Consider the following 27385-nt stretch of genomic DNA (forward strand, 5'->3'; position numbering starts at 1 on the left):
AGCTGGATTACAGGTGTGAGCACTGTGCTTGATCTCTTATGAGCAACTTTTGTAACCACTTGCTTACTGGATGCTTTACTTCCAGTTAATTTGTGAACATTATTGTGCCTTTTATAAGCCATGGTATAGAGACCTCCTTACTTATTCTCCTCCTTTGGCTGGAGCTTGGCAAGCTAGAGGTGGTGCTGGCATTCTATAACTACTTTATTTTATGCATAAAGAAGTAAGAGCCCAGAAAAATTATATAATTTGTCCACAGTGGCTAAAGAGGGGCTAAAACTTACGACCTCCTTTCACTAAACTACTTTACCACTTTTACCTGAAATATTTTGGGAATATAATATTATCAGTAATAGACTACTTATTTCCTAACAACTGGTTGTTTGTGATAATGTTAAATTATAGTTAAATTTTGAAGTTAAATCACTGTTCGTCATGCTTGCTAATACTTGAGGTAATGCCTTAGGACAGATTTTCCTACCTAGGTGTCTCAGTCAAAGTAGCGTAGACTGGGTGCTTAGTTCTAGAGTCTGGGAAGTCCGTGTTCTTAATAGTGCCTGTAGATGGTTGTCTTCTTATTGTAACTTACATGTTACATGTAACTCACATGCCAATGTTCTCACATGGCAGAGAACAGAAAGATCCTGTGTCTCCTCTTTTTAAAAAAATTTTTAATTAATTAATTTTTTTTTTAGACAGAGTCTCACTCACCCAGGCTGGAGTGCAGTGGTGTGATATCAGCTCACTGCAACCTCCACCTCTCAGGTTCAAGCGATTCTCCTGCCTCAGCCTCCCAAGTAGCTGGGATTACAGGCACACGCCACCACACCCAGCTAATTTTTTGTATTTTTAGTACAGACAGGGTTTCATCATGTTGGCCAGGCTGGTCTCAAACTCCTGACCTCAAGTCCTCAAGTGATCCACCCACCTTGGCCTCCACCTGGGATTACATGAGCCACCATGCCTGGCCTTTTTTTTTTTTTAATAAGGGCCCTAAACCCATTCATGAGGGTTCTACCCTCATTATATAATTACCTTCCAAAGGTTCCACCTCCATATAGTGTCACGTTGGGGATTTAGGCTTTAACGTATGAATTTGCAGGGCACATAAATATTCAGTGCATTGGCTAGGTGTGATGGCTCACACCTGTAATCCCAGCACTTTGGGAGGCCAAGGCGGGCGGCTCATGAGGGCCGAGGCGGGTGGATCACGAGGTCAGGAGTTGGAGACCAGCCTGACCAACATGGTGAAACCCCATCTCCACTAAAAATACAAAAAATTAGCTGGGCATGGTGGCGTGTGCCTGTAATTCTAGCTACTCGGGACGCTGAGGCAGGAGAATCGCTTGAACCCAGAAGGTGGAGGTTGCAGTGAGCTGAGATCGCGCCACTACACTCCAGCCTGGGTGACAAGAGTGAAACTCTGTCTCAAAAAACAATAACAGCAAAAAAAAATTAGCCAGGCATAGTGGTGTGCGCCTGTAATCCCAGCTACTCGGGAGGCTGAGGTGGGAGAATTGCTAGAGCCTGGGAGGCAGAGTTGTAGTGACCTGAAATCATGCCATTGCACTCCACCTGTGCAAGAGAGTGAGACTCTGCCTTAAAAAAAAAAAAAAAAAAAAAAGGAATTCATTAAATGTTCAGCTGTTTCTTCCTACTCACATGTACTGTGGTGTCCTCCTCCACCCACTGCTTTACCTAGAATAAGAACAACTTTGGGTCTTTTCACTCTTGGAAGAGTCTTGTCATATTCTACTTTTTAATCCATTTAGTTTCCTTTTGTCCTTAGATCTTATTTTTAAAGAAAAGGTTGTGATTTTTAGGTTTTCTAACTTGTTGTCAGGGAGGTGTTTTGGCTTCTTATTAAGATGGGAACAAAATTATTTGCATCTTTCTATACTCTAAGCAGAAGTGAGAGTCTCTTTTTTTCACATTGGTCGAGACAGTGTCTTGCTCCGTCACCCATCCATACTGGAGTGCAATAACACAGTTATGGCTCACTGCAGCCTCGAACTCCTGGGCACGAGCAGTCTTCCTGTCTCAGCCTCCCAAGTAACTGGGACTATAGGTATGCACTACCACACCCAGCTAACTTTTTTTTTTTTTTTGTAGAGACAAAGTCTTGCTCTGTCACCCAGGCTGGTCTCAAGCTCCTGGCCTAAAGCAATTCTCCCACCTTAGCCTCCCAAAATGCTGAGATCACAGGCATGAACCACTGTTGCCTGGCCTTTTTTCACTTTTTTTTTTTTTTTTTTCCCCTGAGATGGAGTTTCACTCTTGTTGCCCATGCTGGAATGCAATGGCGCGATCTCGGCTCACTGCAACCTCTGCCTCCCAGGTTCAAGCGATTCTCCTGCCTCAGCCTCATGAGTAGCTGGAATTATAGGCATGTGCCACCATGCCCGGTTAATTTTTGTATTTTTAGTAGAGACAGGTTTCACCATGTTGGCTAGACTGGTCTCGAACTCCTGACCTCAGGTGATCCGCCCACCTCAGCCTCCCAAAGTTCTGGGATTACAGGTGTGAACCACTGTGCCTGACCCTTTTTTCACATTTTAACATATGTGATATAATAAATCATTTTATCTTATCTAAAAAGCTGTCAGTTGAGGCTATTATTATTATTATTTTTGAGTCTCGCTCTGTTGCCCAGATTGGAGTGCAGTGGTGTGATCTCAGCTCACTACAACCTCTGCCTCCTAGGTTCAAGGGATTCTCCTGCCTCAGCCTCCCGAGTAGCTGGGATTACAGGTGCGCACCATCACACCCGGCTAATTTTTGTATTTTTAGTAGAGATGGGGTTTCACCATGTTGGTCAGACTGGTCCCGAACTCCTGACCTAGTGATCCACCCACCTGGGTGTCCCAAAGTTCTGGGATTACAGGCGTGAGTCACTGTGCCCGGCTGAGGCTATTATTTCCTTATCACCAAGAAAAAGAAATACTGCCAAATAATTTTACAGTGCCACAAATATGATATATCTCACTGTAGGAGATTTTAAGATGTGATCAATGTATATGTTAAAACTGATGAAATATGGGAGTTGTCACCTATGTACATGTGAACTTGATTGTTAACTCTGGCAGAATGTCCACTTAACAGCAACCCTTCAGTGTTTCTGTCAACAAACCATATGAGAAGTCAAATGAGTTGTATTGTTTGAAAATGTTTCATTGGATAACAAAATGTTGATGGTTGCTAACATTTAGTGATGGGCCTTTGGAATTTGTATGTATACTCCACTTTGTATAGTAGTAAGTTTTTTATAATAAAAAGATTAAAACTAGAAGAAGCAACCTTCCATTGGCACTTTCTGGCATGATCAAGAAAGCATCTGCATTAAAATTTTCAGTATCAGTGTTAGTGGATGGAAAGAAAATTCCAGAGACAAAAGTCAAAATAATTTTTTAAGGAAATGTTGGGTTATGATTCTCAGTGATGTTTTTAATGACACATAAGGTAGAAATGTATGGAAAAATAGGACATAGTTGACAAATTTGAAAAGATACTCAGAGGAATCTAACTCTAAATATGAAAAAGTTTTAGAAATACCTACACCAATTTATTTTGCTTTTGTTTTTCTTTTTACGGGCTGTATAAGAATAATTTTAATAATCTCTGTCCAAATAAGTCTAAAGGAGCTTATCAAGAAGTAAAGCATAAACATTCTAGGGGCTAAGTCATGGTTGTAGTTTAAGCAGCATACTTTTTAGTATCTCTTATTCTGAATAAAAAAAAAGTAAGCACCGTGTATATAGTTAATCATTTTTAGTGTTTCCAAGATACTGCTTTTCTTCATAGGCTATAAAAAGCTTTTGTTGTTTATGTTAGTAACAAAAACAATTTTGCAAATGGAAACATTTTTAGAAACTTTACTATTTATATTAGTATTATATAAATTTATCCAGTTTCCAAAAATTTGGGTAATGCTAAAATCATTTTCCAACAACTAGAAAAAGACTAGGAAAATTATCATTTCTATTTTGTAATAAAAGCTTGATAAAATACACGTTAGTTAGCTGTATACAATGTTCTCATAATTTAGTAAAAGCAAAAAAAAAAAAACCTAGAAAGCTAAATCCTAGTGGAAAAATCTTTATTATTAAATTTTTAATTGTACTAATTCTGTACTTTTATGTACAATATTTGGTGTTTCAGGTTTTTCCAAAATCTAACCTTTGTTACATTAAAATTTTAATATTTAATTGGTAATGTCCTTTAAAGAACATTAATCTAAATTTTAAATATTGAAATTTAAACATGTCCACATATTTCAGAATTAAAAATTAGATTAAAAAAATAAAATTAGATTCCTTATCACTTCTCATTCCTAGTTGAATTTGAAATGCATTTATCAAATAATATGGTTCAGTTCTTTTGGGAATTATAACGTTGGATATCTTAACTCATTTGCAGAAACAGTTTTATCCATAATGCCATATTAATGTTACATTTAATATTTAACTTTATTTTTTATAGAGAAGACTTAAGATAATCTTTATTAACTCATATTTATTTGAATTACACAAGAATGTAAGAACACATTTAAATATTCAGCCTTTCTCATTTGGATGTAGCAAAACTTTGTTTCATGTTAGACCTATGAATTTTTTTATTCTAACAAACATTTAAAGAAATATCAGTTTTTGGCTGGGCGCGGTGGCTTATGCCTGTAATCCCAGCACTTTGGGAAGCCGAGGTGGCAGATCACGAGGTCAGGAGCTCGAGGCCAGCCTGACCAACATGGTGAAACCCTGTCTCTACTAAACATACAAAAATTAGCCGGGTGTGGTGGCACGTGCCTGTAATCCCAGCTACTTAGGAGGCTGAGGCAGGAAAATCACTTGAACCCAGGAGGCGGAGGTTGCAGTGAGCTGAGATTGTACATCTATGACATGGATAATATTCAGTGATAAAAGGAAATGAACTACTAAGCCACAAAAAGACATGGAGGAACCTAAAGTACATATTGCTAAGTGAAAGAAGGCAGTCTGAAAAGTCTATATATTGTATCATTACAACTATATGATTTTCTGGAAAAGAAAAACTATAAGCACATAAAATATCCTTGTATAGTCATCAATCTATAAATTATTTAGTTTCGTGTGTGTGTATGTATTGAAAATAGTTTATTTTTTAGGTTTAGCAAATTCTAAAAATGAGTTAGTTTGTTTTGGTTTTTGTTTTTTTTGGTTTTTTTTTGAGATGGAGTCTCACTCTCTTGCCCAGGCTGGAGTACAATGGCATGATCTTGGCTCACTGCAACCTCTGCCTCCCGGGTTCAAGTGATTCTCCTGCCTCAGTCTCCTGAGTAGCTGGGATTACAGGCACGCATCACCATTCCCGGCTAATTTTTGTATTTTTAGTAGAGATGTGGTTTCACCATGTTGGTCAGGCTGGTCTCAAACCCCTGACCTCGTGATCTGTCTGCCTCAGCCTCCCAATGTGCTGGGATTGTCAATAGTTATGCTGTGAACATGTGTGTGGAAGTTTGTGTTTGAACACTTGGTTTTGGTTCTTTTTAATATATGCCTACGAGTGGAATTGCTGGGTCTTATGGTGATTCCATGTTTAACTTTTTGAGGAACTTGCAAACTGTTTTCTACTGTATATTTACCATTTTATATCCCACCAGCAATGTACAAGAGTTCTGATTTATCCGCATCCTTGCTAGCACTTTTTATTTTATTTTTTTTTAAATTGTAGCCATGCTAATGTATGTGAAATAATATCTCACTGTGGTAAAATGAGTTTTATATGTAGCTTTTCTGCCTGTAAGTTACTCTGTATGTTAAAAGGAGGCACAATGATCAATATGTTAAAATCTATTAATATCTAATAAATGGGCTGGGCACAGTGACTCATACCTGTAATCCCAGCACTTTGGGACACCAAAGTGGGCACATCAACTTGAGACCAGGAGTTCAAGACCAGTCTGGTTAACATGGTGAAACCCCATCTCTACTAAAAATACAAAAATTATCCAGGTGTGGTGCTACACATCTATAATCCCAGTGACTCAGGAGGCTGAGGCACAAGAATGCTTGAGTCTGAGAGGTGGAGTTTGCAGTGAGCTGAGATTGCACCACTGAACTTCAGCCTGGGCGACAGAGCAAGACTCTCTTAAAAAAAAGAAAAAAAAAGAAAAAGAAAATCTAATAAATGGCCTGCAAATTAAGAATATTTCAGTGTTGTTTCAACAGATCCATCTATAGAAATATAGTTTTGACATTTTAATAAGCAACTTCTACTTAATTTGATTGAGACAAATAAATTCATTAAAACAGGACTGCCCATTAGAGGAACTCTTCACCATAGAGGCATCCTACTTTGCCACAGAAGCTTCTAATTTGAGTATAACATGCTTGATTTTGATTGAATATAAAGAATGAATAAAGATGCTGGCAGTCATCAAGCACAGCCTCTGATCAGTATTACCAAACATTGCATAACTATGTCTAGTAAAATAATGAACAGCTCTTTCATAGGGTAACTCATTCTATTTTAGACAGGTCTATTTATAAGCCATGTTTTTCTGTATGCTGAACTAAAGGCTGTTATCCTTGAAGATACACTGATTGGAACTGGTTATTCTTTCTTGGTCCAAATCAAGTCCATTTTTTGATGTGAAGACAGCTATCACATCCTCCCAAGTTTTCTTTTTTTCTCATCAGATGTTTTCAGTTCTTTCTACCCATCACAGTTCAGAGGTCTCATACCTTCACAGTTGCACTTGCTGTCTTTTGGATATGCTCTAGTTGGTGGCCATCCATCCTAAAGGGTATTTGCTCTAGACATGATCTGACCCACAGAATGGAACTTAACACGTAAAATGTTTACATGTTCATGATAGCCCTGTGATTTACCTATGTGTATTCCCATTCCATTCTGCAAGTGAGTAAACTTGGGCTCAGATAGGTGAAGAACCTTCCCGAAGGTCATATATTAAGTGGAAGAACTGAGCTTCAAGTCCAATTCAGATTCAATTACCTGCAAAGCCATGCTATTTTCATTAATAATAATATCAATATTGATAAACATAACTACCATTTATTGTGTAGATAACACATGCTTTTTTTAAAAAACTTTAATTTTTTTTTAAGAAACAGTCTCACTACATCACCCAAGCTGGAGTGCAGTGGTACAATCATGGCTCACTGCAGCCTCAAATTCCTGGGCCTAAGCAATCCTCCTACCATAGCCCCCTGAGTGCATGCCACCATGCCTGACTAATTTTTTTTTTTAATTTGTTTTAATGCCTGGCATTTTGCTATGTTGTCCAGGCTGGCCTTGACTTCCTGGCCTCAAGTGATCCTCCTGCAGCAGCCTCCCAAAGTGTTGGGATTACAGGCATGAGCCACCGTGCCCAGCCAGATAATATATTCTTGATATCATATTAGGTACTTAGACTGCCATCTAAATCTTACAGCTAACTTGGGAAATACAGAGTACTGTTTTTATAAATGAGGAAATTGAGGAGTTAAAACCAAATGTGATTCTAAAACTATTAGATTCTAAGACTCTTAATAGTATACTATCCTGTCTACACTGTTTCATGGTATAGTTGATATTTCAATAATTAGGAGCACACCTACTTGGTGTTTCAGTGTTCCAAATCTATATGGATTAGTCTGTATGATTAAAAAATATAATTTGTAATTATCACAAATTTGCTAATTTTTTCTTTCATTTCCTTTGATGCAAAAACATTACTGATTTGATTATACATTGATACAGCCTTTCTAAAGGGCAGTCTGTCAGTATTTAACAAAATACTTTTTCAAAAAATGATGACGTTTCAAAATTTGTTTTCTTTTAGGTCCACCTCATTCATTTAACCGAGATGAGACAATAATCATTGCTTTGGCATCAGTCTCTGTATTAACTGTTTTGATAGTTGCCTTATGCTTTGGATACAGAATGTTGACAGGTAAAAATTACCATTTTTTGTCCTATCATTTATTAAACATGCAATTTAAGCAGTTTATTTGCTCCTTTTAAATGCCCTATGTTAAAAAAAAAAAAAAGTCTCAAAGTTATGCAAAGTACAGCCAGCCTCAGTAGTTATCACATATGGACAGTATTGTTTCATCATTTAAATTATCAGTCACTACCCCTTTCCATGCCACTGGATTATTTTGAAGCAAATCATGGATACAATATATCTATAAATATTTAATTAGATATTTTTATCTCTTTATATATTATCTCTATAATACAGGAGCTTTAAGAATACATATCCATAACACCATTTTCACATCTTTTCAGATGTGAAATAACAGTAATTCCTCAGTGTCATCAAATGTCAAGTCGGTTCTAATAAACTTTAGGTTTGATGGACTGTTCAGGAAGTCAGCATTCATTCATTCATTCGAATAACTTCTATACAATCTTCTTTAAAGTTTTTATAAAAATATTGCTTAGGGTTTTAAACTTTTAAAGTAAGTCATTATGAAAGTGTCTCCCAGAATTTGGCTTTCGTGCTATTCTGCATTCATCTTCATTTATAGGTATTACCTAGTTTAGTAAATCGCTTTACTCCTATTGACATTAGGCATAAATCTTGCTGCTAATCTTTCTGCAGCTCTTCTTTCTAAGTGTAATATTATAAAAAGTGTAAAAAGATATTCATTTTCAGGCCGGGCGCGGTGGCTCAAGCCTGTAATCCCAGCACTTTGGGAGGCCGAGACGGGCGGATCACGAGGTCAGGAGATCGAGACCATCCTGGCTAACGTGGTGAAACCCCGTCTCTACTAAAAAAAAAAAAAATACAAAAAACTAGCCGGGCGAGGTGGCGGGCGCCTGTAGTCCCAGCTGCTTGGGAGGCTGAGGCAGGAGAATGGCGTAAACCCGGGAGGCGGAGCTTGCAGTGAGCTGAGATCCGGCCACTGCGCTCCAGCCTGGGCGACAGAGCGCGACTCCGTCTCAAAAAAAAGAAAAAAAGATATTCATTTTCAGAAAACCATATAGTAGTAACCTGTTTCCTGTTCCTACAGGAGACCGTAAACAAGGTCTTCACAGTATGAACATGATGGAGGCAGCAGCATCTGAACCCTCTCTTGACCTAGATAATCTGAAACTGTTGGAGGTAAGTTTGCTTTTAGATTATGGACTATTGTTTCTACTATGATACTAGACCTGGAACAGTGACTTCATTCACTCATTAAGACATTCATTCATTTATTTAACCCTTATTTACTAAATTACAATTTTTTTGTCAAGGCCTATTCTAGGCACTGGGAACATAGGTGAACAATACAGATATGTCTCCTGGGGCTTGTATTTGAGTTGAAGAGTCTACAAACAGGTACAGGAATGTATAATATAATTGCAAGTAGTAGTAAGTGCTATGAAGAAAAGTATAGTGAATAAGAGGCTGGGCGCGGTGGCTCAAGCCTATAATCCCAGCACTTTGGGAGGCCGAGAGGGGCGGGTCACTAGGTCAGGAGATCCAGACCATCCTGGCTAACACGGTGAAACCCTGTCTCTACTAAAAAATACAAAAAACTAGCCGGGCACAGTGGTGGGCGCCTGTAGTCCCAGCTACTCGGGAGGCTGAGGCAGGAGAATGGCGTAAACCTGGGAGGCAGAGCTTGCAGTGAGCTGAGATCCAGCCACTGCACTCCAACCTGGGCGACAGAGCGAGACTCCATCTCAAAAAAAAAAAAAAAAAAGAAAAGAAAAGTATAGTGAATAAGAAAATGATGAAAAGGGAGTTATTAAAGAAAATATGGGCCAGGCACAGTGGCTTATGCCTGTAATCCCAGCACTTTGGGAGGCTGAAGCGGGTGGATCACCTGAGGTCGGGAGTTCAAGACCAGCCTGACCAACATGAAGAAACCCCGTCTCTACTAAAAATACAAAATTAGCCAGGTGTGGTGGCGCATGCCTGTAATCCCAGCTACTCAGGAGGCTGAGGCAGGAGAATTGTTTGAACCTGGGAGGCAGAGGTTGCAGTGAGCCAAGATCGCACCATTGCACTGTAGCCTGGGCAACAAGAGCAAAACTCTGCCACAGAAAAAAAAAAAAAAGAAAGAAAAAGAAAATATGGCCAGGTGTGATGGCTCATGCATGTAATCCCATCACTTTGGGAGGCCAAGGCAGGGGGATCCCTTGAGGTCAGGAGTTCAAGACCAGCCTGGCCAACATGGTGAAACCCTATCTCTACTAAAATACAAAAATTAACTGGGAGTGGTGGCACACGCCTGTAGTCCCAGCTGCTTGGGAGGCTGAGGCTAGCGAATTGCTTGAACCCAGAAGGTGGAGGTTGCAGTGAGCCAAGATCATGCCACTGCATTCTAGGTGACAGAGCAGGAATCCATCTCAAAAAAATAAAAAATATATATATTTTTTTATTTAGAAAGAGGTTGACCTTTGAGTAGAGATTTGTACAGGGTATGAGGATAAAGACATGAAAGTTTGAAAAGAGTGTGCCACAAGGAATCCATAATAGACAACAAATAAATACTCCTTGTCTGCATATAGTACATATTTTTGTAGATACATAAGACTCTTATATATAGAATTTAAGTTTCATTTGGTGATATCTCAGAAGCTACATTAAAAGTGTTACCATGATGAGTGTTTTTATGATATTTGTTAAGATTGACTTGAAAACTATGGTCCCCAAACCAGAGACTATTAAATAATAGATATGATAGATTTGACTATATAAAAAAATTGTAAGAACTTTCTGTTTTGGGAGAGACATACCGTAAACAAAGATAAAAGCCAAATTTGAAAAATAAATTTCAACATATAAGGGAAGACTTGATAAAGAACCGATATAAATCAAGATGAAAGAAACATTCTATAGCAAATGGACAAAAAGTCTAGGTGCTGTGACTCACACCTGTAATCCCAACTCTTTTGGGAGGCCGAAGTGGGTGGATTGCTTGAGCCTAGGAGTTCAAGAGAAGTCATAGGCAACATGGTGAAACCCCATTTATTTTATAAAAAATACAAAAATTAGCTGGGTGTGGTAGCACATGCCTGTAGTCCCAGCTACTCGGGAGGCTGAGGTTGAAGGATCACTTGAGCCCAGGAGGTAGAGGTTGTGGTGAGCCTAGGCAACAGAGACCCTGTCTCAAAAAAAAAAAAAAAAGAAAGGGACGAAATATATTAACTGCCAATTCACAAAAGAAGTAAGTGTGGCTGAGAAATGTACAGTAAGATGTCCAATTTATGAGGCTGAAAGAAATACTAGTTAACCCATGGAATTTTAACCATGATTAAGTGATAGAAACACTTCCAAACATTGCTGAATTAACTATATATTGATACAACCTTTTAAAAGGACACTTTGTATAATTTTTACTTGGAAATAGTGTATTAAACACAACATATATCCTTAAATAAATGATGGTAAATCCCCCACCTGTTTTAATAAAAAGTAAAAGCAATCCCCAGAAGCCAAAAATAACGAGAATGGGTTACATTTTACTGGTTCTTTGTGTGTTGAGTAATTTTTTTGTATTCTGGATATTGCGAATATTGTATTGTGGAACACTGGACTCTTCTAAAGTGTGTCAATTTTTGCTATTTTAGTAAGCAATTAACTTGGTTGAACATATACCACAAACCTGTCTGGGGCAGAAACTCAAATCTCAGTTCAGTGATTTTATCTTTTTTTTTTTTTTTTGAGATGGAATCTCGCTCTGTCATCCAGGCTGGAGTACAAGGCACGGTCTCGGCTCACTGCAGCCTCCACCTCCTGGGTTCAATTGATTCTCCACCCTCAGCCTCTATATAGGGATCTTTATGCAAGTATTTAAGTCTCCACACAAGTGACTACAGGCGCATGCCACCACGGCCAGCTAATTTTTGTATTTTTAGTAGAGATGGGGTTTCACTATGTTGGCCAGGCTGGTCTCGAACTCCTGACCTCATGATCCACCTGCCTCAGCCTCCCGAAGTGCTGGGATTACAGGCAGGAGCCATCACGCCTGGCCTCAGTTATTTTATCTTTAGCTGGAGACTGTCTTATATATTCATTGGGTTTCCCTCTCTCTGAATTTCTCCTTTCTAGGGTTCTCCCCTCACTTTTTAGCAACTGTGGCTGTCCCAAATATGTCCTGAGTTTCTCAAGGCCAGAACAATTTTCTGTTTTTCTTTTTTTTTCTTTTTGAGACAGAGTCTCGCTAGGTCGCCCAGGCTGGAGTGCAGTGGCACGATCTCAGCTCACTGCAAGCTCCACCTCCCAGGTTCACGCTATTCTCCTGCCTCAGCCTCCCGAGTAGCTGGGACTACAGGCACCCGCCACCACACCTTGGCTTTTTTTTTTTTTTAAAGTAGAGACGGGGTTTCACCGTGTTAGCCAGGATGGTCTCGATCTCCTGACCTCATGATCTACCCACCTCGGCCTCCCAAAGTGCTCGGATTATAGGCGTGAGCTACCACACCTGGCCTCTTTTTTCTTTTTTTTTTATTTTTTTATTTTTATTTTTTTATTTTTATTTTTTTTTTTGAGATGGAGTCTCGCTCTGTCACCCAGGCTGGAGTGCAGTGGCCGGATCTCGGCTCACTGCAAGCTCCGCCTCCCAGGTTCACGCCATTCTCCTGCCTCAGCCTCCCGAGTAGCTGGGACTATAGGCGCCCGCCACCTCGCCCGGCTAGTTTTTTGTATTTTTTAGTAGAGACGGGGTTTCACCGTGTTAGCCAGGATGGTCTCGATCTCCTGACCTCGTGATCCGCCCGTCTCGGCCTCCCAAAGTGCTGGGATTACAGGCGTGAGCCACTGCGCCCGGCCTTTTTTTTTTATTTAATTGAGACAGAGTCTTGCTCTTTCGCCCAGGCTGGGGTGCAGTGGTGCAGTCTCAGCTCACTGCAACCTCCATTTCCCGGGTTCAAGTGCTTCTCCTGCGTCAGCCTCCTGAGTAGCTAGGATTACAGGTGTGTGTCATGATACCCGGCTAATTTTTGTATTTTTAGTAGAGACAGGGTTTCGCCACTTTGGCCAGGCTGGTCTCAAATTCCTGACCTCAAGTGATCTTGCCCGCCTTGGCCTCCCAAAGTGCTGGGATTACAGGCGTGAGGCACCACACCCTGCCTAGAATGATTTTCTACAGCAATTTTAGTTCCACTGCATGTGCTGATTTCAGCCTACCCTCAAGCTAAAAGCCATAAAAATGGGTAACTTGCCCCATGCCACTTTTTTCTCAAAGCCTTAATGCCTCTCAAGATCTGCCTTTAGATCTTTTTTTTTTTTTAATTTTGTCCAGCATTTATAAATGTTCTCTGTGGGCAGGCTGGGTCTGATAGGAGCTTCATCAGCCATACTAGAACAGAATTTATTAATTTCTTGATAATGGAATAAACTGTAAGCAACAGAGAGCTGTGGCATTCCGTTTAAATTTGTACTTTATTGGCTGGGCACGGTGGCTCATGCCTGTAATCCCAGCACTTTGGAAGGCCGAGGCAGGTGGATCACGAGGTCAGGAGATCGAGACCATCCTGGCTAACACGGCGAAACCCCGTCTCTACTAAAAATACAAAAAATTAGCCGGGCGTGGTGGCAGGCACATGTAGTCCCAGTTACTCAGGAGGCTGAGGCAGGAGAATGGCGTGAACCCGGGAGGCAGAGCTTGCAGTGAGCCGAGATCGCGCCACTGTACTCTAGCCTGGGCGACAGAGCAAGACTCCGTCTCAAAGAAAAAAAAAAGAAAAAAAAAATTGTACTTTATTATTTAGTAAATTTGATTGTTCAATTGTGATATTAATACCTTGCTTTCTTTAAAACACAGCTGATTGGCCGAGGTCGATATGGAGCAGTATATAAAGGCTCCTTGGATGAGCGTCCAGTTGCTGTAAAAGTGTTTTCATTTGCAAACCGCCAGAATTTTATCAACGAAAAGAACATTTACAGAGTGCCTTTGATGGAACATGACAACATTGCCCGCTTTATAGTTGGAGATGAGAGAGTCACTGCAGATGGGCGCATGGAATATTTGCTTGTGATGGAGTATTATCCCAATGTAAGTTCTTCATAAAAAATAAACTAAAGTCGTGTGCGGTGGATCACTTGAGGCCCAGAGTTCAGGACCACCCTCGCCAAAATGGCAAAACTCCGTCTCTACTAAAAATACAAAAGTTAGTCGGGGGTGTGATGGCGCACATCTGTAATTCCAGCTACTTGGGAGGCTGAGGCACGAGAATTGCTTGAACCCGGGAGGCGGAGGTTGCAGTGAGCCGACCTTGTACCACTGCACTCCAGCCTGGGTGACAGAGCAAGACACCGTCTCAAAAAATAAAAAAAAATAAACTGACATTTATATTAGTTGTTAATCAGACTTCAGAGAGGACCACTGTATTACAGATAGAGCATTGCTGACTCACAAACTGGATTATTCATGTCTGCAGTGAAATAAGGATCTCACGCCAGAATGTGAATCAACTAATTATACTGTTTGTTTTGCTGTCTCCTCTTTCTTTCTGTTTTTCTCTTTTTTATTTAATTTTTTGACAACAAGTTTTTCCATGAAAGAAGCAGTACTTTGATTGACATTCATTCTGATGCAAACTTCTTTTCTCATCAGCAACTGGTAATAGTTTGTAGATAAGCACTTTGAGTAGCACCAGTACATACATGAATATATTTACAAAAGCCTTTTATTTTCTACTTATTAACCATAACAATATAATCTATATTCATACTGGTGAGTGATACACTTTTCTATCTTAATTTGATCAAATAATTGTTTCAAAGGAAATAACCATTCATAATTTTTAATATTGGAGCCATAAAAATTGATAATGTTTAAATTCCCTTTACCTTCCCTTCCTCTCCTCTCTACACACACAAATGTCATCCTAACTCTTTCAAGATTCTGAAATGTAGTAGTTCATTAGATCTTCATGGAATCCTAACCTATTTGCAAATTCTTTATAAGGATGCGAACTTACCTCTTCATGTTAAAAATCTCCTCTTTTTTTTTGCATTTTTTCCTCTATATAGGGATCTTTATGCAAGTATTTAAGTCTCCACACAAGTGACTGGGTAAGCTCTTGCCGTCTTGCTCATTCTGTTACTAGAGGACTGGCTTATCTTCACACAGAATTACCACGAGGAGGTAAGAGAGTCAATAGATGAAATTGACACTCATGTGGGTTCAGAATTCACAACAGGAAATTTTAATTATATCTTCAAAGTATAAAAGTATAATTTATCTTATCAGAGATTTATTATTAGCTAGTTGTTTGAAAGATTCGGCATGTAATGTATTTGAGATGTAACAGAAAGAGCTTTCCTATGCAGCTGCCAAGATGGCAGAGGGGCAGTCCTGGTGCTTGATAGCTGAGTCCAACTGCTGGGCTACCTGGAGGCTGTCATGACCCAGCAGAGAAAGTAGTGGTCATGTGCTGAGAGGACATCACCATTTCTGGCAGTTTCTACAGAAACAAGTTAAAGTACCTAGCCTTCCTCTGCAAGCAGACAAACACCAACCTTTCCCAAGGACCCTACCATTTATGGGTCCCCAGCCATATCTTTTGGCAGACGACCTGCAGTAGGCTGCCCCACAACACCAAGCAAGGCTAGGCTTCCCTGGATCACTTCAAGGTGTTTGATGGAATCCCACTGCCATATGACAAGAAAAAGCAGATGGCAGTTTCTGCCACCCTCAGGGTCATATGTCCGAAGCCTCGAAGGAAGTTTGCCCTACCTGGGGCACTGGGCTCACAAGGTTGACTGGAAATACCAGACAATGACAGCCACCATGAGAGAAGAGAAAGGTCTATTACCAGAAGATCTATTACCAGAAGAAAAGCAGCTCATGAGGCTATGGGAAAAGGCTGAAAAGAACATTGACAAATACATGAAGGTGCTCAAGGCCCACAGACTCCTAGTGTGAGTCCAGTAAAGACTGTTTATTCCTCATGCTTGTCCTGGCCTGCCCTTCTTCCATTGTTGCCATGGGGATGTAGGGGACCCAGGGGCAACAGTCCAGGTGCCATAGGCAGCCTGGGACTTACAAAGCTGGAGATAAGAAATGAATCTTAGTCACTGTCTTTCTATTAGGTTACTTTAAACAACTCTAAGAGTTGTGCAGACATAATTTGTCTATGATGTACTTGTTTGCAAGAGAGTTTCATCAAATCATTAGTAAAAACAACCAGCTACTTCAGTTGGAATGTTAGCAGCCCAGGCGCGATGATTCATGCCTGTAACCCTAACACTTTGGGAGACGAAGGCAGGTGGATCGCTTGAGCTCAGGAGTTTGAGACCAGCCCAGGTAACATGGTGAAACCCTGTCTTTACAAAAAATACAAACATTAGCTGGACATAGTGGCATGCACCTGTAGTCCCAGCTACTTGGGAGACTGAGCTGGGAGGATTGTTTGAGCTTGGGAGGTGAAGGTTCTAGTTAGCTGAAATCACACCACTGTATTCTAGCCTGGCTGACAGCTAGACTCTGTCTCAGAATAAACAAGAACAAAACAAAACAAAAAAATAGCAAATGTGTATAGGAACACTAATTAAAGAGGTGCCCTACCTTGTGAATGGGGAATCTGTTTATACTTCCTACCTCGTCATATACTGTACTCTGCAGCTGTTAGGATGTGAGAAAATGCTTCTAGGAACAGTATGAGCCTGGTGTTGTACAGGGTATTTATGGATGTATAGGCTAGGAATATATGCACCCAAGGGATTACAGGCATTGTATTCCATTCCCTATACTTTGTGATGAGAAACAAATAATTTTAAAGAAAAAAAGAAAAGAAATATAACAGGAAGAATAAGAGAAAGAACTTTGGCTGGCATGGTGACTCATGGGTGTAATCCCAACACTTGGAGCGTTCAAGTGATCTCAGGGATCACTTGAGCACAGGAGTTTGAGACCAGCATGGGCAACATAGTGAGACCCTTTCTCTACAAAATGTAGAAAAGTTAGCCAGATGTGGTGGCATGCGCACATAATCTGAGCTACTTAGGTGGCTGAGGTGGGAGGATTGCTTTGAGTCCAGGAGGTCTAGGTTGTAGTGAGCTGTGTTCATCCCACTGCACTCCAGCCTGAGTGACAGTGAGATCCTGTCTCAAAAAACAAAAAAAATGAAAGAAAAAGAACTTCAAGACTTATAGGGGCCATTAAGAATTTAATTCTTGGCCGGGCACGGTGGCTCATGCTTGTAATACGAAAACTTTGGGAGGCCGAGGCGGGCATATCATGAGGTCAGGAGTTTGAGACCAACTTGACCAACATGGTGAAACCCCGTCTCTACTAAAAGTACAAAAATTAGGCAGGCGTGGTGGCGCGCTCCTGTATTCCCAGCTACTGAGGAGGCTGAGGCAGGAGAATCGTTTGAACCTGGGAGGCAAAGGTTGCAGTGAGCTGAGATCACGTCACTGCACTCCAGCCTGGGTGACAGAGCGAGACTCCCTCTCAAAAAAAAATAATAATAATAATAATTCTTGTCCATCAATAATTTCTGAGTTGGGTGCAGTGACTCATATCTATAATCCCAACACTTTGGGAGGCCTAGGCAGAAGGACTGCTTGAGCCCAAGAGTTCAAAATCAGCCTAGACAACATAGTCAGACCCCCATCTCTACAAAAAGAATTTTTAATCAGCTGGAGGTGGTGGAACACACCTGTGGTCCCAGCTTCTCAGGAGGCTGAGGTGGGAGGATCGCTGGAGCCCAGGAATTCTAGATTGCAGTGAGCTATGATCATGCCACTGCACTTCAGCCTGGTGACAGAGTGAGACACTGTCTCAAAATAAAAGAAAAATGAATTCCTGTTCATACTCTGAACATTCTTCCTCCAACATATAAATGCGAGCATACTTAGAAAATGTTCTTTTCAAAAGAAACTATCCACGGAGTAAACAACCTACAAATGAGAGAAAAATTTGCAAACTGCACATCCAACAAAGGTCTAATATCCAGAATGTATAAGGAACTTAAACAATTGAACAAGCAAAAAACAGCCACATTGAAAAGAGGGCAAATGACATCAATAGACACTTGCCAGAAGACAACATATAAGCGGCCAACAAATATATGAAAAAATGCTCCATATCACTAATCATCAGAGAAATGCAAATCAAAACCACAATGATAATACAATCTTACACCAGTTAGAATGGCTGTTAATGAAAAGTCAAAAAACAACGGATGCTGTTCAGACTGTGGAGAAAGGGGAACACTTATACGTTATTGGTGGGAGTATAAATTAGTTCAGCCACTGTGGAAAGTAGTTTGGAGATTTCTCAAATAACTTTAAACAGAACTACCATTTGACCCATCAATCCTATTACTGGGTATATATCCAAAAAGAAACAAATAATTCTACCAGAAAGACACAGGTCTTCTGTTTTTTACAGCACTATCCACAATAGCAAAGATATGGAATCAACCTAGTTGCCCATCAGCAGTGGACTGGATATACAAAATGTGTTACATGGCCAGGTGCGGTGGATCACGCCTGTAATCCCAGCACTTTGGGAGGCTGAGGTGGGCGGATCACCCGAGGTCAGGAGTTCAAGACCAGCCTGAGCCAACATGGAGAAACCCCATCTCTACTAAGAATACAAAATTAGCTGGGCGTGGTGGTGCATGCCTGTAATCTCAGCTACTCGGGAGGCTGAGGCAGGAGAATTTCTTGAACCCGGGAGGCAGAGGTTGCGGTGAGCTGAGATTGTGCCATTGCACTCCAGCCTGGGCAACAAGAGTGAAATTCCATCTCAAAAAGAAAAAGAAAATGTGTTACACATACACCATCGAATACTACGCAGCCATAAAAAAGAATGAAATCATGTCCTTTGCAGCAACATGGATGGAGCCGGAGTAGGTTATGCTAAGCAGGAACAGAAAACCAAATACCACATTTTCTCACTTTATAAGTGGGATGTAAACATCGGGTACTCATGGACATGAAGATGACAGCAGTAGAAACTAGGGACTACTGGAGTGGGGAGAGAGGGAGAAGGGCAAGGGCTAAAAAACTAACTGTTGGGTACTATGATCGTTACCTGAGTAACAGGATCATTTGTACCTCAAACCTCAGCATCCTACTATAAACCCAGATAACAAACTTGCACATGTACCCCTGAGTTTAAAATAAAAGAGACCAGGTACCATGGCTCACACCTGAAATCCCAACACTTTGGGAGGCTGAGACAGGCAGAGAGCCCAAGTGTTGAAGACCAATGTGGTGAAACCCTGTCTCTACAAAAAGTATAAAAAATTTAGCCAGGCATAGTAGTGCGCACCTCAGGAGGGTAAGGTGAGAAGATTGTTTGAGCCTGGGAGGCGGAAGTTACAGTGAGCCAATATCTTGACACTGCACTCCAGCCTGGGCAACAGAGCAAGACTATGTCTGAAAAATAAATAAGGATAGGCACAGTGGGTCACGCCTGTAATCCCAACACTTTGGGAAGCCAAGGCAGGTGGATCACCTGAGGTCAGGAGTTGGAGAACAGTCTGGCCAACATGGTGAAACCCCATCTCTACTAAAAATACAAAAAAAAATTGGCTGGGCATGGTGGCAGGTGCCTATAATCCCAGCTGCTCGGGAGGCTGAGGCAGGAGAATAAACAAGAGCGAAACTCCATCTCAAAAAAGAAAAATAAGTAAATAAATAAAAGAAAAAAATGTTATTTTGATTCTAGGGCATTTTCAGACTTTTTAAAGCTCATTTATGGACCTTAGGTTAAGAACCTCTTAGCTAGGCTATATTTTCCTTGTATTTATTTTGTTTAAGTGAACTACAGTGCATCATTAATTGTTTTTAATTTTTAATTTCTGTGCATACATAGTAGTGTATATTATGAGGTACATGAGTTTTTTGTTGTTGTTGTTGTTGTTTGTTTTTTTGAGACAAGTCCCGCTCTGTTCCCCAGGCTGGAGTGCAATGGCACAATCTCAGCTCACGGCAACCTCTGCCTCCCTGGTTCAAGCAATTTTCCTGCCTCATCCTCCCAAGTATTACAGGCATGCGCCCAGCTAATTTTTGTAATTTTATTAGAGATGGGGTTTCACCACGTTGGCCAAGATGGTCTCGATCTCCTGACCTTAGGTGATCTGCCTACCTCCGCCTCCCAAAGTGCTGGGATTACCAACATGAGCCACCGTGCCTGGCTGGCTTTCGTTTCAAAGTCACCTCATTGTCCATCATGCCAGTCAGCAGGGAAAAGTAAGGGAAGGTAAAAGGAATTGTCCCTTTCTGTCTCCAGAAGTCCCACTCCTATGCTTGTTTGTTTCCCAGAACCTAGTCCACACTTAGTTCCAAAAGAGCCTGGGAATATAGTTGTTGTTGTTGTTGTTGTTTCCTGCTTGCATTGCTGCCTCAAATAATATTGGGTTCTGTTACTAGGTAGGAAGAGAAGAATACATTGTGGGGTTTAGTCTTTGCTCGTGTTTCAGAGCTATGTAGTTATATTCCTTGTCATAACTGTGGTCTTCCTCACCTTTCATGCATATTTTTGCTAGTTGTTCAGAGCATCTTTTTTTTTTTTGAGACAGAGTTTAGCTCTTGCTGCTCAGGCTGAAGTGCAGTGGTACTATCTCAGCTCCCTGCAACCTTCGCCTCCTGGGTTCAAGCAATTCTCCTGCCTCAGCCTCCCGAGTAGCTGGGATTACAGGCACGCGCCATCACGCCCGGCTAATTTTGTATTTTTAGTGGAGATGGGGTTTCTCCATGTTGGTCAAGCTGATCTTGAACTCCCGACCTTAGGTGATCTGCCCGCCTTAGCCTCCCAAAGTGCTGGGATTACAGGTGTGAGCCACCGCGCCCAGCTTGGAGCATCTCTTTAATACATTTGCTTTCTCAGTTTGTTTCAATATACACCTCACCTCATAGACACCCCTAAGTTAACTTTGCTATAATTCTGTCTTTGTGCTTTCTTCTACCCTCATCCCTTGCTGCATTTTCTTGTCATATTATAGCCTTGACATTATTTTTTCAATCTCTCTGACATTTTTAGTGAAGAGAACTTTAATATATCAGTTTCTTAGATCTTTGTTCCATTGTATATTAGCATGGATCATCTTTTCTAGCTGATACTTCATGTATAAATAATTTATCCTGAATAATTTATCAGTTCATTTATCTTGACATCTTGCTTCTCCTAAATACAGAATTGTCCAAAGTATTGCCTGTATCAGCAACTTGATGCACTTACTGTAGTGCTTTAGCACATTAACCACTGGACTGTGTCCACTTAGCTCTTAAATATTATACTGCCTTTAAAACGTTGGCTTAGCACAGAACTTAAAATACCATCCTTTTCAAGGCTTGCATAATTTAGCAAGGTTTCAAGTCAAATGTAGGCTGAAAAGAATGATTGCCATCAGATATAAGTTTTATTTATTTATTATTTATTTATTTATTTATTTTCTTTCTTTTTTTTTTTTTTTTTTTTTGAGACGGAGTCTCGCTCTGTCGCCCAAGCTGGAGTGCAGTGGCCGGATCTCAGCTCACTGCAAGCTCCGCCGCCCGAGTTTACGCCATTCTCCTGCCTCAGCCTCCCGAGTAGCTGGGACTACAGGCGCCTGCCACCTCGCTCGGCTAGTTTTTTGTATTTTTTTAGTAGAGACGGGGTTTCACCGTGTTAGCCAGGATGGTCTTGATCTCCTGACCTCGTGATCCGCCCGTCTCGGCCTCCCTAAGTGCTGGGATTACAGGCTTGAGCCACCGCGCCCGGCCTAAGTTTTATTTAAACAGAACAGTTACTCTGAAACATTAGCTAATGTTACCACTAAATAAGGGTAATAGTCACCTTTTTAAAAACTGAGTACATAGGCCGGGCGCAGTGGCTCAAGCCTGTAATCCCAGCACTTTGGGAGGCCGAGACGGGCGGATCACGAGGTCAGGAGATTGAGAGATGATCCCGGCTAACACGGTGAAACCCCGTCTCTACTAAAAAATACAAAAAAATAGCCGGGCGAGGTGGCGGGCGCCTGTAGTCCCAGCTACTCGGGAGGCTGAGGCAGGAGAATGGCGTAAACCCGGGAGGCGGAGCTTGCAGTGAGCTGAGATCCGGCCACTGCACTCCAGCCTGGGTGACAGAGCAAGACTCCGTCTCAAAAAAAAAAAAAAAAACTGAGTACATAGATGCTGCTATTGCATGTAAATATAGTAGCTATTTGAATTTGTGGGGTTTTTTTTTTTTTTTTTGAGACAGAGTCTCACTCTGTTGTCCAGGCTGTAGCGTAATGGCATAATCTCAGCTCACTGCAACTTCCGCCTCCTGGGTTCAAGCGATTCTCCTGCCTCAGCCTCCAAAGTAGCTGGGATTACAGACACCCACCATCATGCTGGGCTAATTTTTTGTATTTTTAGTAGAGACAAGGTTTCACCATGTTGGCCAGGGTGGTCTCAAACTCCTGACCCTAGGTGATCCATCTGCCTCAGCCTCCAAAAGAGCTGGGATTGCAGGCGTGAGCCACTGCGCCCGCCCAGAATTTATGTTTTTTACCTGATTATTTAAAAGATATTCCCTGGCCAGGCGCCGTTGCTCACACCTGTAATCCCAGCACTTTGGGAGGCCGAGGTGGGTGGATCATGAGGTCAAGAAATCGAGACCATTCTGGCCAACATGGTCAAACCCCGCCTCTACTAAAAATACAAAAAAATTAACTGGGCATGGTGGCACGTGCCTGTAGTTCCAGCTACTCGGGAGGCTGAGGCAGGAGAATCGCTTGAACCCGGAAGGCAGAGGTTGCAGTGAGCTGAGATTGCCGCCACCGCACTCCAGCCTGGGCGATGGAGCGAGACTCCATCTCATAAATAAATAAATAAATAAATAAAATTCCCAAGTACAGATGTTTCTTGACTTACAATGGGATTACATCCCAATGAACTGATTATAAATTGGCTGGGCATGGTAGTTCATCTCTGTAATCCCAAGCACTTTAGGAGGCCGAGGCGGGAGAATCAAACTCCTGAGCTCAGAAGTTTGAGACCAGCCTTGGCAACATAGTGAGACCCCGTCTCTACAAAAATAAAAAAATTAGCTGGCTGTGGTGGCATGCACCTGTAGTCCCAGCTATTTAGGAGGCTGAGGTAGGAGGATTGCCTGCGCCCAGGAGGCTGCAGTGAGCCAAGATCTTGCCACTGTACTCCAGCCTGAGCAACAGAGCGAGACACTGTTTTAAAAAAATGAAAGAAAAAAAAAAAACATCATGAGTTAGAAATATTGTAAGTTGAAAATGCATTTAATACATTTAACCTACTGAACATCATAACTTAGGCTAAACTATCTTAAATATACTCAGAACACTTAATTAGCCTACAGTTGGCCAAATCATCCAGTACAAAGTCTACTTTATAATAGATTGAATATCTCATGTGATTTATTGAATACTGTTCTGAAAGTGAAAAAAAGGAATGAAGTATGGTTTCTACTGATTGTTTACTGCTTTCACACCAATGTAAAGTTGAGAAATCATAAATCAAACCATCTGTAAGTGAAAGATCATCTGTATGCCTATACTATAATATTTTTACTTGAAGTGCTCTTTTTTTTTTTTTTTTTTTTTTTTTTGAGACGGAGTCTTGCTCTGTCACCCAGGCTGGAGTGCAGTGGCCGGATCTCAGCTCACTGCAAGCTCCGCCTCCCGGGTTTACGCCATTCTCCTGCCTCAGCCTCCCGAGTAGCTGGGACTACAGGCGCCCGCCATCTCACCCGGCTATTTTTTTTGTATTTTTTAGTAGAGACGGGGTTTCACCGTGTTAGCTGGGATCGTCTCTCGATCTCCTGACCTCGTGATCCGCCCATCTCGGCCTCCCAAAGTGCTGGGATTACAGTCTTGAGCCACCGCGCCCGGCCTTGAAGTGCTCTTTCACTGAATTCTGTCCTTCCCAGCATCTTCAGATATAACTTTGTTATTTAGGGTAGAAATTTGGTAGTAAGGAATTACACTGTTATTACTTATTCAGCTGTTTGTTGCTTCAGAATAAGGAAGAATTGAACCTATTTATTTCTTTGTAATAAGATCTCCCTATGAATTTTTTCCATATTATAATAGCAATGCATGCTTATTACCAACGAAATAGCTGACCAGAAAATAGATACAGACAACTCAGACTTCACCAGAAAATTACTGTTAAGTAGTTTGTATATAGTTTTCATGTCGTTGGGAGGGCAGGTGGGATAGCACTGGCAATATGTGTGTGTAAATATCCATAGATTGACTATTTTTGTTTGGGTTTTAAAAATATATATATAACTAATATCTTGTTGTGCTTTCCTTTGAGATATTTGCCTCCTGCAGTATTCTGCCCAGGGCAGAATTATTGTATGTTCCACCCTCCTTCCACACCCAAATAAAGAAAATTAAAATGAGTACAGAGGGAAGTTTGAAAGGGAAAACCTGTCTCAAAAGGGCAGTCTATAGTTCTACCCATTGATTTGGTATTATTATATAAATATATTCCAGTGTTTCCATGAGTTTTCCTATATAAATATTAGTTCAAGATTGTACGACATATACTTATGTTGTGGCTTTATCCAGAGTAAGAAATGCAGCTCTTGCAGGAACTGAGTAGGAGCCAAGTTAATACAAGCTTTGGAAGACTGGAGAATAGGAAGTGGGTAAGGGAGGAAATGAGAAAGAAATCAACTCTGAGGTGAAGAAACTTGGTAATTCCTATTTTTTCTTCAAATTGTACTGGTGCTTAATTTTTTTATATCAAGGATTATTATTATTTATAGTTGCATTATTGGTGAAATTGCATTTGAATGCTCATTAATGAGAGTAATACATCTCAATACTGAGTCTATTTGTGCCAAAATACAAATCCTCAGTAAATGTATTGACTTTGTTCTTATTGCTCTGTTTTTCTCTATACCTAGGCAGATATTTTAAATTTCAGAAATTGTGCTATAGAATTTTTTTTCAGTTCCAGAGCTATGATTTCATTTAATATAAGGTTTATATAAGATTTCCCTACATAAAAGAAAAATATAATGTAATTATATTTGGTGAGAGGCTTAGGTTAGATTCATTCTTTCAGTCAGCAAGCATTTACTTTGGGTCTACTCTGTGCCAAACCTTTTAAAGTCAGGTAAAAGATGTTCTCTTTCCGCCTTCATGGAACCTGTAGTCCTATGATAAGGATAAAAAAGCAATAGAAGGAACATAACACTACTTTGCTTCTATAAAATCAGAAAAACAAGTTTTCGTATCTTGGTGAGAGATACCACTTCCTTCACTTGTTTCTCCAAACCATTGTAAAACTATTTCTGGTTAGATTTGAAAAGCTGAGATGGGTTTAGAGATATGGCTCAACCTCAGGGCAGAATTGGAATGTGCTGTCACAGATTTGATCTGTTAAGCCACAGGAGAGCAGTTTAAGATTTACATTAAAATTTTGGGGCTCCATTAGTTTTTCACTGATACTTATTTTAGACAAGCAGACTTTTTTTTTGTTTTTGGTGTTTATACCAAATATTCCTTTCTATATTGCCTCCTTTTACAGCCCTATACCATAAATGAAGAAAAAAAAAAAAAGTGCGTGTTAGAATCTGAAGCGGCATCATGTTTGTTAGTTTAAATGTTTAATTAACTATACATGCAACAGGAGTTATATTATAAAATATATTAGAGAATAGTGATGAGTGTGAGTTGAAATTTTGATTTGTCTTTTTTTTGTTATTAGAAAATTAATGAACAGAAAAATAACACTACTTCTATATTTATGTGTGTTCATTTCATGTTCAGTAGTCCCTTTTACTCATTCATAAATATTTGAAATTATCCAAACAGATCATTATAAACCTGCAATTTCCCATCGAGATTTAAACAGCAGAAATGTCCTAGTGAAAAATGATGGAACCTGTGTTATTAGTGACTTTGGATTGTCCATGAGGCTGACTGGAAATAGACTGGTGCGCCCAGGGGAGGAAGATAATGCAGCCATAAGCGAGGTGAGTGCATACAAAAGGTATCACACTGATGTGCTTTGAAATGATAATGAATTTAATTCAAACATCTACTGGCTGGGCGTGGTGGCTAATGCCTGTAATCCCAGCACTTGGTAGGCCCAGGTGGGTGGATCACCTGAGGTCAGGAGTTCGAGACCAACATGGTGAAACCCTGGCCAACATGGTGAAACCCTGTCTCTACTAAAAATACAAAAATTAATCGGATGCAGTGGCACGCACCTGTAATCCCAGCTACTCAGGAGGCTGAGGCAAGAGAATCGCTTGAACCTAGGAGGTGGAGGTTGCAGTGAGCTGAGATTGTGCCACTGCACTCCATCCTGGGTGACAGAGTGAGACTCAGGACAATTATCCTCATATACTGCCAGTTATAGAATACTAGGAATTACAAAATTAGGAAATATAAAAGACATCTCATAAAGGCCTTTGTAAATTTCATTAGTTTATTTTGGAACTCAATGCCATTTCAAGTCATTTTTATAAGCGTTAGGAACAAATTTGTAGGAACTGATTTTTGAGGCAAGGGTAAAGTTACCAAGTTGAAGATAACAGTCCACCTTCTGATAATCACCATTACAATGTGGAGCATAACCTTCCCAACTTTGTTCTCTGCATTCATATATACTTGTCTGTACACAACATATATATATTTTTGTGATTTTATTTATTTATTTATTTTAAGATGGAGTTTCACTTTTGTTGCCCAGGCTGGAGTGCAATGGTGCCATCTCAGCCCACCACAACCTCTGCCTCCCAGGTTGAAGCAATTCTCCTGCCTCAGTCTCCTGAGTAGCTGGGATTACAGGCATGTACCACCATGCCCGGCTAATTTTTTTGTATTTTAGTGGCTACGGGGTTTCTCCATGTTAGTCAGGGTGGTCTTGAACTCCTGATCTCAGGTGATCCACCCTCCTCGGCCTCCCAAAGTGCTGCAATTATGGGTGTGAGCCACCACACCCAGCTGTATTTTTTTTTTTTTTTTTTTTTTTTTTTTTTTTTTTTTTTTTTTTTGAGACGGAGTCTCTCTCTGTCTCTCAGGCTAGAGTGCAGTGGTGCGATCATGGCTCACTGCAAGCTCCGCCTCCCGGGTTCACACCATTCTCCTGCCTCAGCCTCCCCAGTAGCTGGGACTACAGGCGCCCGCCACCATGCCCGGCTAATTTTTTATATTTTTTTAGTAGAGACGGGGTTTTACCATGTTAGCCAGGATGGTCTCTATCTCCTGACCTCGTGATCGGCCTGTCTTGGCCTCCCAAAGTGCTAAGATTACAGGCATGAGCCACTGCACCCAGCCACTGAGCTGTATTTTTGTGAATTTTAAAAAATATTAAGTTAAAAAATATATAAGTTGTATACATATTGTTTTGCAATTTTTTCACTGTGTCTTACAGATTATTTATGTTGATATGCATAGGAAAGTCTAGCTCATTCTTTTTGATTGATTAATAGTATTCACTAAAATGGGTTTACCACAGTTTAATTATTCAGGAAGGGCATTTTAT

The 27385-nt window shown here is 40.6% G+C and overlaps 1 protein-coding gene across 3 annotated transcripts in view; it reads left to right on the forward strand.

Annotated features, from left to right (window-relative positions):
• LOC105468076 (bone morphogenetic protein receptor type 2) overlaps positions 1-27385 on the forward strand; it is a 210383-nt gene that overhangs the window by 147743 nt on the left and 35255 nt on the right. For 2 of the 3 annotated variants that reach the window (XM_011718035.3, XM_011718034.3), the window contains exons 4-8: positions 7820-7930; positions 8997-9088; positions 13743-13973; positions 14954-15068; positions 25708-25868. In XM_011718035.3, the coding sequence (XP_011716337.1) occupies positions 7820-7930; positions 8997-9088; positions 13743-13973; positions 14954-15068; positions 25708-25868 (710 nt within the window). The remainder of the gene's footprint in view (positions 1-7819; positions 7931-8996; positions 9089-13742; positions 13974-14953; positions 15069-25707; positions 25869-27385) is intronic. The other variant, XM_011718036.3, reaches the window with a different exon arrangement.

The sequence above is a fragment of the Macaca nemestrina genome, chromosome 11 (genome assembly GCF_043159975.1).
Source record: "Macaca nemestrina isolate mMacNem1 chromosome 11, mMacNem.hap1, whole genome shotgun sequence".
Lineage (NCBI taxonomy): Eukaryota > Metazoa > Chordata > Mammalia > Primates > Cercopithecidae > Macaca > Macaca nemestrina.